Source organism: Eucalyptus grandis, chromosome 3 (genome assembly GCF_016545825.1).
Source record: "Eucalyptus grandis isolate ANBG69807.140 chromosome 3, ASM1654582v1, whole genome shotgun sequence".
Lineage (NCBI taxonomy): Eukaryota > Viridiplantae > Streptophyta > Magnoliopsida > Myrtales > Myrtaceae > Eucalyptus > Eucalyptus grandis.
The window spans coordinates 18,866,732-18,881,606 of NC_052614.1; the positions used below are offsets into that span (position 1 = coordinate 18,866,732).

Here is a 14,875-nt window from a genome sequence, read left to right on the forward strand (position 1 = left end):
GATAGATGGGCATTTGTATATACGGAAATATAGCAAGCGTTTCAAGTCTGACAAATTTATCAAGGCCTTCAATTTTCCACAACTTTCAATACGAAGCAGCGATAGTCCAATGGGAAGCTCTGGGACACATTCAAGCCGATGGCAATCAAGAAGAACGAGTCTCTTGAGACTGGTCAGCTGGGCAAGATGGGGCAAAGACTGCCCCTGGCAGGTGATCCATAGTTCCGTTAAGCCGGAGGGCAGTTCAGGTAATTCTTGAAGCTTTTTGCAACCTGAAACGCCGAGCACCTCTAGCGCAATCAATTGGCATATATTACTAGGTAGTCGCTTCAGGTTTTTGCAATCCCAAGCTTCCAACTCTTGGAGTTTTGCCAACGTCCTAATGGCATCAGGCAATTCCGTTATGTTAGTTCCTTTAATATACAATATTCTCAGATTTTGCAAATTCCTAATACTTTCAGGTAATTTAGTAATCGATGTCCATCCTAAGTCTAGCTTGATCAATGATGCCAGATTTCCAATAGAAGGATGAAGCTCCTCCAGATTATTACAATATGCAAGATGTAAAATCTCCAACCTTTTGAAAGTGGACAAGTCGGGAGTTCTTTTAAAAGATGGACAACACTCGAGGTTGAGAACTTTGAGCTCGGTCGCCATCTGGAAGAAAGAAATGATACATCAATGTAATTGGACTGTCGCAACCTTGAATTTTTGCTACTCCTTATGTTTTCGATTTTTTTGAATTCCTCAAAAATTACCCGTGCTCCTCTACTGGCGGTTGTATTATTTAATTTTAAATGCCTCTTTTAGTAATGTTTGGCCACGTCAATAGATAAATGTTTTTTAAGCACATCGATTGCAAAAGAATATTAGAGTGTACGAGTGCTAACTGCATTTATTTTCGAATAAAATTTCAAAGGAGATATTTTTTGATTAAACATAAGCAACTTTAATTATCAAAAACCAGATGACAAATTCAAATGGAAGAGAGATACATTCATTGGGCACCATGTTTTCCTTCAGTAGTATCAAATTAAAGAGAAACGGCTAGTTTAATTATGAAAATCAATTTTCAAATGTACAAGGAAAAAAATGTTATGTTAAAAAAATACTTCAATGCATTCTTTATGTTTTACCTTGAGTGGATCCCATCCTCCCCAGTCCTCTGAAATGGCACTGTTTGATAGATCGAGTACAACTAGTTTTTTCGGATGAAAGTTGTTCGCAATGAAATTCGAGGGACACTCCTTCCACTGAAGCCATCTTAATTTAGAAAGTAAGCTTTGGAAATCTCCGGTGAAATTCGCACCATCCACTTGAAGGAACCTCAAGTTGGTCAATTCTTTAAATTGTTCAGCTGCGTATCTTTTTCCCTTACTACATTTGCCAAGAGAAAGGGCCTCAATCTTTTTGGTGCCCTGCAGCTTGGAAACATTGTGGACCATAAGTTTTGAATGATGAGATGACACCAATTGATATAAAATAAAATGCATTGATTTCAATTTGCTGTCATACTACTATGGCGTAGGCTTCTCACTTTGAATTTTGTGAAATGAAAGGTTGTAGTTGGATATTATTTATCTAATCTATGTAAAGATGAGAAGCTCAAGTGGTTGTTTCCAAACTTTTTCCTTATCCAACTATACCTTTCACAATTTCGACCTTATGAATTTCCAAAATCTGGGTCCATTTGCAATTACAATGGAAGGCCTCTCTTCATGCATATACTAAAATATATTTATCAAAATTAATGCCCTTTATATGTGAAATAACACTTCCTTTACTCCCATCATGTATATGTGAACCAATACAACTCTAACCATTCAAATGCATCTACCAACCCTGCCATATATAAAAGGAAGCTATCAACTATTATGAAAAGTCTATGCAACACAAATAATGTAATGTTTAAAGGGTTATATTGCATGGTTGCTCATGTATCATAACTAAGTACAGATGCCACATCAACAAATTGGTGGTGTCAACCAGTGATTGACCACAAATGACTCGATTGCACAAAAAAGAGAAAGAGGACTATATTCAGCAAAAACAAAAATAGATGGGGGACTAAATTGCACAGCCAATAATACCTAAGGGATACACTTAACCCAGCTTAAACAAATACAGGAACCAAGATAGCTAAATCGTCACAAATGGATGGTCTCATTTATGATACCAGAACTCATAAGAAGTCAATACTTAGTAAAAGAAAAAAGAAAGAAAAGACCTCCCAAAAGACGAAAAGACTAATCCAAACATAAAACAAATGCATCAAATAAATATTGGGGAAAGCATGGCCGAAACAATCTACAAATGTCAAACATTCTGCTATTGTAGTCTTGTTTTTGCATTGAAGTTACCAAAAGGAGAGTATCCTCATCACGATACTACCATGTAAAGATATATATCAATCGTCCCTAATCAAGAAATTGCTTCTCAATTATGATCTTGAATCAGGCAAATACTGCAATTAATCAAAAGAGCTCCTTTGCTAGTAGATGCAACAAGTTTTGGGGAGTAAGAGTGACAGTTATTTTTATTTCAAACAAGAAACGGAAGATGCACCCACATTCACCAACTAAGACAAGTAAAGAAAACTCTTACCTCATTGTTATCAAGCACATCTAGGGCTTCCTCATAGATGCACAATCTGCTATGCTCTTGAGGCTCCTTTGGATTTTCCAGACGAACAATTTCCCTTCCAAGATCTCTCAATTGATCATGCATCAATAGCCTTCCGATTTCGTCAATTTTAATTAGGGACATAAGACTTAATACTTCAATCCCCTTCTCGGGGAAAAAATCACAAGCATCCCACATATAAGTTGGATTTTGTTTACGTGATCCAATGAAGAGGCATGCAATATCCAAAAATATTTGTTGCTCGTCATAATCTAATGCTTCGTAACTTATTTTCAACTTCTCTCGCACTTTCTCGTGGGGCACTTTCTTTAATTTTTTCAACGTATCTTTCCATACGTTTTCTCCCTTTCTACATAAGAATGAACCTACAGCTTCTAGAGCTAATGGGAGCCCCCCAGTAGTAGATACGACATCACAAGAGATATCTTCATAATCACTTGGAGGAGAATCCTTTTGAAATGCATGTCTACTAAATAAAATCAATGATTGATCTAAAGACAACTCGTTTAGTTGGTACATGTGATCTGCACTAGCTTGGCCAAGAACATCCTTGTTTCTAGTTGTTATGATGACTATACTTCCTACTTTAAACCAATTACGATCGACCAAATATTTCAAGTGAGCACTATCATCTATATCATCAAGAAAAATGAGTGCTTTCTTATGTGCAAATTGAGATTTGATGAGACGGATCCCCTCGTCCACATTAGACACATCACATGGACTTCCTACGCTAGATATGAGCTGCTTTTGTAGGCATTTAATACCCTCACGTTGGTATGCTTCTCGACAATCTGCCACAAAGCTATGATGCTCAAACTGACCAAAGAACTTGTTGTATAATGCCTTCGCAAGAGTTGTTTTACCGATGCCACCCATTCCATAAATTCCGATGATCCATATACCATTGAATTTAGCATCTATCAAGCTCATAATATGTTCGATATGATCATCAATCCCAACCAACTGTTGGGAAACAATTAGCTGAAATGTTCCTTTTAACTCGCTTAGAACTTTTGTGACAACAATTTTGACCAATGCTCCTTCATGCCTGTCAAATAACAATGAATATTAGTATAGGATAGCAATATGTGTATTCTTTTTGAAAAAAGATCTATTTATGAATAATTAAACAATGTTTTGTTGGAGACTAAGGTACCCATTATCAATTTTCTCCGATTCCCATCCTTTCAAGGAGCTAACTTCTTTGAGTGCTTCTTCCCATTCCTTCACAACCATTTCCTCCATATTCTTTTTATGTGCATCGATAGCTTCTCTCAATCTCCCTGTAGGATGTCGCACTTGTGAGGGTTCCACTTTGTAAAATATGGGCAACACTATTTGCTCTTTACTCCTCTTGCACTTTAACATCTGAACCAACTCACGAAGGCACCATTTGCTGGAAAAGTAGTTCTCGGAAATAATTGGGATAGAGATCGTGGACTGCGTAATGTTGCGGAGAAGCTCCGGACCAATCTCTTCACCAACACGGAGCTCATTGTCGTCTCTGAACACATGAATTCCTGCATCGATAAGACTAGTATAGAGATAGTCGGTGAAATTTTTGCGCGTGTCTATCCCTCTAAAGCTCAAGAACACTTCATAGGTATTCCCTTTCGGCCGTTTGTCTCCCCCTTCATGATCTCCTCCGTGCGGAGCAGTCAATGAGGAAGACACCCCGGAATTCGGATCTTCTGAGTGAGTGGGTTTTTTTCTTATACAATTCGATTGGCAATTTAAGTTGAGAGGGAAATGAAGTGAAAAGAAAAGAAAGGAATTGGAGAGAAAGGAAGAGAACGGAAAGACCATTTTCCATTTTCTTGATTGGATGGACATCATGGAGTGATTAACCAACGAGATTCTTATTCTGTTTTAAAATAAGATATTGATCAAGCAGAGCCTTAATAGAAAGCCAGCCTTCACGGTCCAGATCTGCGAATCGCACAAATGTCTTTCATGACTCAGTTAATTCAAACGAAAACAAAAGAACTCTCACACCTCTTGCTTACTCAGAAGAAAATGGAGCAATCAAAGTAGGAAACAGAAAAGAGCAAGGAGTCGGTTGACTGCCTGAGGAGTGCTCAAACAACACGACCCTGGTATCTCCACCGATTCACACCGTGTTACTGCGACGGTGAGAGACGGCCAGAGAAAGAACATAGACTGAGGCGAGAGCCACTACTGTGATGCTGCGATGGATCGGCGACGAGGCTGTAGCTGCGAGAGAGAAAGGGCCGAAGGCGAGGCGGTTGTGATGAGGATCGAGAGCAAGTAGAGATCGAGAGGAAGAGGAGAGGAAGGGGGTCGTACGGCGAGGAGGAGGACCAGAAGGATCAAGAGGAAGAGGAGAGAAAGGGGGTCATGTGGCAAGGAGGAGGAGGAGAAGGATCGAGAGGAAGAAGAGCAGTGAGCGGTGAGCGGCGAGCGGCGAGGAAAAAGGGAGGGTACTGGCTACGGTTTTTAATAAAGAAACTCAAAAATAATAAAAAAGGAAACTCGAGGGGTGACTTTTAATTTTTTGGGGGGGGAGGGACATGACAGCCTGTCTGCCAGGTGGTGGGGGATGAAAAGAAAAGTGAAATAGGGGGAATGGATGAGGGAAAGAAGGCAGTGGGGGTGGACCTCAGTGGAGACTCTTTTTTTTTTTTTTTAATCGAAAAATAAATAAATAAGATTAAAAAATAATTTCAAAAAATAAAAATTTTGAATTTTGAATAATGATAAATTTTGGTAGTAAAAGTCATGGATTTATTTAAATAAATTGATTTTAATTTTTATTAGTCATTAGTTTCATCACTAATTTTTTTTTTTTGATAATCCAAGGAATCCCGCAAATGACCTCCCTCGCGGGGGGCTTCGAACCTTATCCTCGCGGATAAAGGACAAAGACTTTACCATCCATGCTGCCACGGCGGGTGGTTCATCACTAATTTTTATTAAAGTTAAAAACATGTTTTCAAACATAGATTTGCATTAATTATGAATATGTCTTTCGAATTTTCAATGAATTGATTTATTAATATTATTAGTGTAAATTCATTGTAGGCTCTTTTTTAATTAATTATTTATTTATGAATTTGAATTAAATTAATTAAAAATAAAAAATTGATTTAATATATAAAATGCCCCAACGTGTTGGAATCCTCTATTTTATTAAAGTTAAAAACATGTTTTCAAACATAGATTTGCATTAATTATGAATATGTCTTTCGAATTTTCAATGAATTGATTTATTAATATTATTAGTGTAAATTCATTGTAGGCTCTTTTTTAATTAATTATTTATTTATGAATTTGAATTAAATTAATTAAAAATAAAAAATTGATTTAATATATAAAATGCCCCAACATGTTGGAATCCTCTATTTTTAGAAATGACATGCCGAATTGTGTCATGTCGCGTGTCAGTACTATTTAGGGAAGGTACTTCAAACCTATCTACATGCTTTCATTGAAATTTGAGAGATCTAGGACTGGCTGAACTTGACTTGACTTGCTTTCATTCTCTTATACACTGCTAATTTACATGAGTCAGACAAGAGCATATAAATTGGGGGATTATACAGGATTTTGTTATACAAAGTCTGCAAGAGGCTTTTTCTTTTTTATTCGTCTAGAAAGGTAACTCTAAAATAAATCGTTTTCAAAATAATTTCCTTAAACCAGATTTCTCCGTACTACTTTTTGCTTAAAAATTATCAAATCGTTATCCTCCACCCAAGCCACTTTTATCTCTCCCCTTAAATTAATGGCTTTTAACATTTTACATAATTTTATTCTTTTGGTGTCACGTTAATAAATTCTAGGCCAACAATGCTCTATATTCAAATGGTAAGTAAAGTTTGGGGTTTTTGATAACTTTTACCCAAGATTATATTACCCAAGATTATATGCACACATCTTATGGAAGATTGGAATTGGGTGAGACTTTTTATACCAATTAAGATGGAGATACAAGCATATTCGGACATTTAATATATCAACAATGACTACATAATCTATCGTATGTGAATATTGTATTATTGAGGTAACTGAAAATGGATTGATAGTAAATGTGAGATATTTTGCTAGTTAGACGATTACGCAGACTCTACTTGTATAATCAACAACTAATTGAGTTGTAGCATTATGTTAAATCCATCTCATTACATGCACGAGGTGATCCCATCGACCTTCTTTTTCCTTTTCATGGACTCACAGAGCATTATAGTGAGCTCCGCCCTAGTGGGTGGAATCGCGGGTTTATATATCGGTGTCACATTTATAAATTTTTAGTCAACGGGATCTCTACACAATCTGATAATCGTTTCTCAAAAAAGATAAATTATTTTGTCTTATTTTTTAGAACACTTCCAAATAAAAAGAAATAAAAAAAAATTCCTTTCGTAATCCGCGAGACTAATTCCGTATAGAGCAATTCCGTGTTATTGGACAAAAAAGTGCTATTTTCTCTGTGTACGAAAGGACCCATCCCAAGGAAGAAATCATAAGGCAATTTTGTGGTGCTGGAACTGTATCAGCAAGACAAGTTGGAAAAAAATTAGCCATGAATGACGTTGATTTTTCTTGTAGTCTAAAGGCATGAGCGTGTATGATAATACTAAATATGTCACAATACTAAATATGTCTAATTAGTATACCAAAAATAAAAAAGATTCTTGTACTGTATATAAGTAAACAGTGCTCTTGAGTACTCATTTACAAGATCCAATTATGTGGGTCTCATGTCAACTTTACTTTTTTAATGGTCGAGATTAATAAGATTTTTTTTTGTCAAAAAAAAGCAAGACTCTTGTGCACTGAAAGTCATGCTGTTGATTGCTTTTCTTTTCATGCCATCGGAGTCGTGATGCACGTGAGCACAAATTTAGAAAAAAAGAAAGAAATATCGATTCTTGGGCCTCTAAAACCTATGGGGATGGCACACATCGATCATGCCATATCCCTTATCATCCATTTGATGCAAGTATTTCAATGTCATCTATCTATTTGATTTATTTTGTTAATTGTTCAATCAAAATTTTCTTGGTGTTAACCGTCAAATTGAGCATAATAAAATTATTGTGTTCGAAGCCATTAGGTTGTCGCAAAGTATGAAAGATATTGAATAAATGGTACGACGATTATAACGTACTTATGACACATCATAATAATTAAGGACAATAATACAATGTAAAATAAAATTGTTTTATGACTTTACAATGTATTATCGTAATCTAGTGTTGATATGATAGAAAACAGAGATGTGCACCTAAGTAATTTCATAAGATGAATAAAATCAACACTGACGCAAGGAAATTAAAAAAAAAAAAAAAAAGATGACAAAGTTTAGAGAGAAATGACATCACAACACTCTACAGTGTGTGCTTGAGCAATGCTAAGTTCTTGCCACCCAACGGTGCAAGAATCTTCAACTAATCGTACCATTGCGATTGCAATGCATGTTCCACGAAAAGGGCGATTATTGCACGCATAATTTCCACCGCATTGTGCGGAAGGGGCACAGAGCCTACGCAGGTGCCTTTTTTCGAAGGGAGAATTACCAAAAAAGTCCTACATCTATCGGTGTCTTAGCGCCAATTCAGTCCCTAAACTTTTTATTTTGGCCGATTTAGTTCTAAACCTTTATAATTGAACCAATTCAGTCCATCCGGCCAAAATTGACCGGCCGGCTGCTGACGTGGACATCAGCCATCCAGCGAACTCGACGTGGCATTTTTTAATTTTTTTTAATTTTTAAATATTTTTTTTGAATTTTTTAATTCTTTTTTAAATGATTTTCTTAATTTCTTTTATTCTTTCCCCTTTGTCTTCTTCCTTGTTTTGTCTTTTTCCCCTGCACCTTCTTCTTCAACCTTGCGCCATTTCTTCCCCGAATCTCTCTATTCCTTCTGCAACTTAATCGAACCAGAATTTTTGGTGACAAATCAACCTCTATATGCGTAGTATCCAGCATACACATCGCCACCAAACCAACACCAACCGGCGGTCACCTGCTCCAATCGACGGTCACCAACTCCGGACGCTTACTCTGGCAATCGCAACAATCAACGGAAAATCTTTACATGAGATTAATTTCTTCCATGCTTGGCTTTCTAGCAAGCATATAATCACCAGTGAACTACAAATCACAGAGACGAACTGACTAGGGTGGCCTTGAACCACATGGCACGCCGGCGAGGGGAAGATTTCCGGCGGAGAGGAGGATTTACGGCCGAGGATTGAACCCGAGAGAACATTCTTCGGGGCGGCCGCACTGAGAGTGGTGAGAGATGGGAAGAAGGATGGAGATGGTCGAGGTGGCTTGGTCGAGTCTATCTGAGGAGAAGGAGCGGCGCTCCCAGAAAAAGAAAAGCCCCCGCTCTCTTTCTTTCCTTTCGCCTCTCCCCTTCTCCCTCTGAAATCTCTCTTCCTCAAAGCGTTCCTCTCTCTCCCCCTTGCGATATGGTTTCAGCCAAGAAAGAAAAGATCCCCCACCCGTCTCTGTGTGAGGAGAGCTTCCAAAGAACCCCATAACGTTTTGATGCAGCCTTCTGCGATTCCCCAAAAAACCAGTGAGCCCCCTTTTGCTTTCCCTCAGTGAGCGCTCCCTGTATTTCCTTCAAGCTTTCCCTCTTCTGTGAAAGTTCCAGGCGGTGCAAGCAAGAAGAATGTTCTACTCTCACCAGGTTCTCACCCCCAAAGGTCTCCTCGGCCAGAAATCATCATCCTTTCGTTTGTCTCCGGTTTCTCTCAGCAAGCAACCTCTCTCTCTCTCTCCAATGGCCGGCCGGGGAAGGAGAAGATGGAAAAAAAAAAGAATTAAAAATTCGAAAAAATATTTAAAAATTCGAAAAAATAAAAAATTATATTTAAAAAATATCACGTTAGCGTTCGTCGGACGGCCGGCATCCACGTCAGCGCCGGCCGGCCAATTTTGGCCGGATGGACTGAATTGGCACAACTATAAAAGATTTAGGACTAAATTGGCTAAAATAAAAAGTTTAGGACTAAATCTGCACAATTACAATAGATTTATGACTATTTTGGTAATTCTCTCTATTTTCGATAGCGAGCGCGACTTCGACTTGACTTGCTCTTTCTCTTAATAAAATAATTAGAAAATAAAAAGCAAAGGACAATCATTGCAAACGTAATTTGCCCTGCATTTCGGGGAAGGTGCGTTGAACCTACCGATGCATTTCTTGACTTGACTTGCTTTTCCAGGTAAATGAAAAAATTGAAAAGAAAACCAACGGGCAATGCTGATGCTCGGAGTAAGGTTGGCCGAAGATTAGTGCACACATTCTACGAAAGACTGGATTTGAATGTAGCTATAAGCATATCCAAACATTTAATATATCAATAATGATTGAAGGATTTATAATATACGAAAATTATCGAGGTAACTAATAATCAATAGATAATAAACATGGGAGGTTTTGTTTGTTTTTATTTGGGCAAGTTAGAAAATTACGACGATTTTGTTTGTATAATCAACACCTTATTGAGCTGGGGGATTATGTTAAATCAATCTCATTACTTACATGAGATAATTCCGTTGACCTATTTTTTTCCTTCTCATGGACTCAGTTGGCTCCTCCTGAGTGGTGGCAATTGCAAGTTTATATGTTCGGTATCACATTTAGAAATTCGTGACCAACAGGTTCTCTACACCGTTGAATAATTATTTTGTGAATATCCGTTAACTTTTTATTTCATTTGTTGTTTAGCTTTATATTTCACGTTGGCATTTTCAGCCAACAGCTTCTCCACCAAAGTGCATTTTTCCTTTGCATAGTATTAATCAAACCCTGAAATGATAAGATAATATAGGAAAAAAAGCTCAACAGCTTAGTATGAGAGTGACTAACCACACCTGATCATTCTAGGATCAAAAGCACACAAGTAAGAAGATTAAAATTTAACTTTAATAGACTGTTGAACTAATCGAACCGGGCAACTATTGCATGCGTAACTTCCACGGCATTGCGCAGCAAAAGCGTAGCGCCTACGTAGGCCTTTCGTTTGAAAGTGAGCACGACTTGACTTTGATTTGACTTGCTTTTTCTATTAATAAAACAATTAGAAAATAAAAAGCAAAGGGCAATAATTGCAGGCATAATTTCCTCGGCATCTAATCATATCTTGACTTGACTTACTTTTCTAAGTAAATGAAAAACTCAAAAAGAAAACCAATGGGCAATGCTGATGCCCAGACTAAGGTCAATTGAAAAGATTAGATGCACACATTTTACATAAGACTAGAATTGGGTGAGCCTCTGTATCCCAATTTGAATGGAGCTACAAGATACTCGGACATTTGACATATCAATAATGACCATAGAATCTAGTATATGTATATTACATTATTGAGGCAACTGACAATCGATTGATAATAAATACGAGAGGTTTTGTTTGTCCTTACATGAATATGTTAGACGATTACGACGATCTTACAATCAACAACTAATTTAGTTACCGCCTTACATTAAATCCATCTTGAATGCGAGGTGATTCTGACGAGCTAATGTTATCCCCGATATTACTAAGGATGTTAGTAAGACACAAGCACCTGTAAAATTTGTAATGCAAAACAGAACTTTCTAACAACACCTCATTTTTTATAGAATGAGCGCACATCTTGTGCCAATACCAACTCCATTGTTACAAGTTTTGAACCTTAAGAGCCCAAAATCTTCACTTAAAAGGAATGAGGAAGAGGAAATATGAAACCATTGAAATACATTCCAATGCAGAAAGTGTATTCAGTATTTCATTTCAGCCCGAGACAAGGCCCAGATCTGGTCCACCTGCAAAATATGCAATTAAATTTAAGACAGCTACACGTGAGTTTATGAAATCTTTAGTCCCCACTTCAGACTTGTGAGTTTATGATATCTTTAGTCCCCACTTTAGACATCTTTAGTCCCCACTTCAGACTTCAGAGGACAACGAGAAACGGCATTCTTCAGCTTCTCTCTTTTGGTAAGAGAGAGGGAGGCTCAAGGGAGAGAGATCATACATTCAACTAAGAACATCTTTAAACTCTTAAAGCAACCTTATGAGCCATAGTTTGCTTGCGAATATGGTGGCAGCTTTCCTCAACAAGATCAAGGAGCTTTTCCAAATCTGTAGCCTCAATTCAAGATATCATTGCTTTCGTTAGTCGTCCGGAAACAAACAACTCCAAATCACCAGGTCTGTCTTTCCCACTAGAGACTTGGAAAAATTCATTTTGGAGAGATGCTTCTTAGCTTTCTAAAATGGTCATAGAACTAACAGGTCATGCTGATGGAGTATCATACAGGCTTATATAATTACTATTACGCAGTCTCTCTAGTAGGTGATGTGTTGATTTAATAGATTGAGACATGTTAATGATTAAAGCTCTCTACAACAGCAGTAATAGAACCTCAAAAATAGAGTCCCTTTAATTGAGTGATTAAGCTATGTAGATTTTATGAGCACATTAAGAAAGCTCTAATCTTGAGATATACTTTCGTAACACTACGAAAATGGTGAATCATTAGAATTTCAGGCTCCCTGGACAAGAAATGGTTTCACAATGCTAGATATTGACACTTATAGCTACAACAAATTTTATGAGAAGAAGTTGACTAAGCATAGTGTGCACATATATATCAGTCTAAAATGTTCATGGAATAACTACAAGGACAACATTCTCAACCTCAAGAGAAGCCTTGGCTTTCAAGGCACCAAAACCTCTTTTCCATTTTTTTGGAACTTGCATCCAAGTCCAGCAACCATACCGTGAAGGTATCTGGGGCAGAGAGGCTGCTAAGGGTTAAATGGGGGGTCTAGGTAATCGGTCATAAAGATTGATATTGATAAAGAATATAAAAAAAAATGTTCAACATAATCAACCTAGATGCTAAGGCATAACAGGTATGCAAGTTTCTTCAAGGCAATCCTTGAGTAATACTTCAAAACGACATTGATATTCTACAGATAATAGAGTCACATCTGAATGATGATCCAAAGAAAACAAGAAAAAACGACGAAGTTCTATAGTTACACGTCAGCTCATTCTCTGTCTAAGATCTTCTGCTGCCTTCTCAACAAGTGTGCCTTCAAGCATGTTTTTTCTCATTCTCAATTTCATCTCTAAAAGTACTCCAAAGAGCGGTAAATTGGATAACCTCCATTGTGAACAATTGTTTCGGCTGCAACCTGTGTTAAAATAACAAAGGCACAGCCAACCAAATTCTATGGTAGAACATCGAGATATTGCAAGAAAATGTACAACCAAATACCTAGAAACAATTCAAAGATGTACCTGAATTGGAGAATTTCTGAGAGATCTTTATCTTCTGAAGTGACATTAAGAGGGCTTGACTACATATGATCATGTGGTAACCGAACTAAGTACTAGCAGATTTTCCATAGAACTTGCAGCTAATTAAATCATGGAATGAAAACCCGTGCCTTAAAAAAATCAGTGAAGACTTGACAAAGCCTCGTATAGAAGAGCTTCGCTGGTATCCACTGCTCCGGGTTTCCCCTTCGCTGACGGAATCTCATATATCGCCCACATAACAATGGCAAATCTCAAGGTAACCATTGTAATGTGGGTAATACTACATGCTAACCACATGAATGCGAGGCAAGATGTGTGTTCAAATCCATTAAGTACATCTCTAACATCAGAGTTTGCCATAAAGATATAAAGGAAAAAGAGAATGCGATAGATGAATAAAGCCATGGCTTGAACCACAACCTGCATACTGGGTAGCGCTTGATTGGTGAAAAAACTTTAGTTAAAAAATAATAGACACAACACTAGAATAAGTAAAGCACCAATTCACCATATCATGGGTTCATATTATGTTCATATTATATCCATTTCAACTCCAGAAGTGACGGAATATCAGCTGGCGCTTTTTCGGCAATAATTTCCCCTTCTTTGGGCTTTTTCTACTCTTTGGAAGGATCTGCATCAAACACTGTGGGCTGATTTTCTGGATCTGTGCTCAGACATAGTCTTGGCGATCTAAGCACAAAAAACCTGCAAAATCCATCGACAAAAACCAATCATAGTAATAGAGCATAAATGGCTAAAAGCAATATAAACATCCCATATCGTTCAAGGATAAAGGCAATTTTCTCCATATTTTCCACTGCTCCAAAATTTTCCACTGCAATTCAAACCACTCATGATGTTGGACAAGGAAAAACCAATTACCAAATGAGTGACCACAGAAGTCGACTTCTAGTTTCTGCAATTTCTTGTATCAAATCAGCAGCATCTGCTACAAGACCCTGTTCTTCCTTTACTGTTTGCAAGTTTCTTTAGCAACCGTGCTCTCTCAATTTCCACAAATAGCTGCATAATGACACTAGCTATAGAAACCACGAAACTAAAACTGATTGCTCACGAACGTAGCCCACAATAGAGTTTGATTTCCCATTTTCACCTTCTCAGCAGAAACAGAGTTAAGTGTCTTAATAAGCTCAATCTTGGTCTCAAGATCAGGTGTCTGGTCAATATATCGCATAGCCTGCTTCTCCATTGCTGCAATAGCCTGTTTATAAGTAGATAGCAATGCGTATGTCACCATCCAATTAATTCATTACTTGATTATGTCTCGCGCAAAATTAAAACTTTCAGTTGAACTATCTGATTAACAGCAAGAAAAATTATTCATTCTAGAAAAAAATAGAGTGAAAAAGGAACTAAAAGGGGTAATAGCAAGGTGCAATAGAAATACAATGACGAGGATCCTAGCCAAATGAAAAAAACTTGCAAATAGCATGAGCGCCAGGCCTGAATTCTTGCATCTCTAGATATTGCCGAGAGCCAATACCCATATTGATATGCCAATGAGATTCATTTTTCAAATAGTCATGTATGATGGCATGTTACGACTGCACAAAATGATAGTATAAGGTCTAATCAGTGCACAAATGGGAGGCAATGCTGCAGTATAAGTCCTTATAAATAAAACCCCTAAGGTAACCGTTATTAAGATCAATCCCAAATGATTGAAACTGGACCGCACAAACTGGACCGTTATTAAGATCAAATCCCTAATAGTCATGTATGAGGCAATGCTCCGTCTAAGATCTTCTACTGCCTTCTCAACAAGTGCGCCTTCAAGCATGTTCTTCCCATTCTCAAATTCATCTCTGAAAGTACTCCAAAGAGTAGTTAATTGGATAACCTCCATTGTGACCAATTGTTTCTGCTGCAACCTGCGTTAAAACAACAAAGGTACAGCCAACCAAATTC

The 14,875-nt window shown here is 37.4% G+C and overlaps 2 protein-coding genes across 3 annotated transcripts in view; both read right to left on the reverse strand.

Annotated features, from left to right (window-relative positions):
- LOC104431507 (disease resistance protein RPV1-like) overlaps window positions 1–14,875 on the reverse strand; it is a 108,835-nt gene that overhangs the window by 7,614 nt on the left and 86,346 nt on the right. The window lies entirely within an intron of this gene.
- Window positions 150–4,953, reverse strand: LOC104439182 (disease resistance protein RUN1-like). Of its 2 annotated transcripts, XM_039310328.1 has the most exons (5): window positions 3,803–4,953; window positions 2,605–3,694; window positions 1,137–1,418; window positions 578–657; window positions 150–272 (listed from the first exon to the last, which is right to left on the reverse strand). In XM_039310328.1, exons 1-5 carry the CDS (start codon window positions 4,480–4,482, stop codon window positions 245–247), a joined length of 2,160 nt encoding a protein of 719 aa, XP_039166262.1. In that variant the 5' UTR covers window positions 4,483–4,953; the 3' UTR covers window positions 150–244. The 2 variants fall into 2 exon arrangements, with proteins under 2 accessions (XP_039166262.1, XP_039166263.1); XM_039310329.1 differs by lacking the exons at window positions 150–272; window positions 578–657 and having other exon boundaries at window positions 1,275–1,842.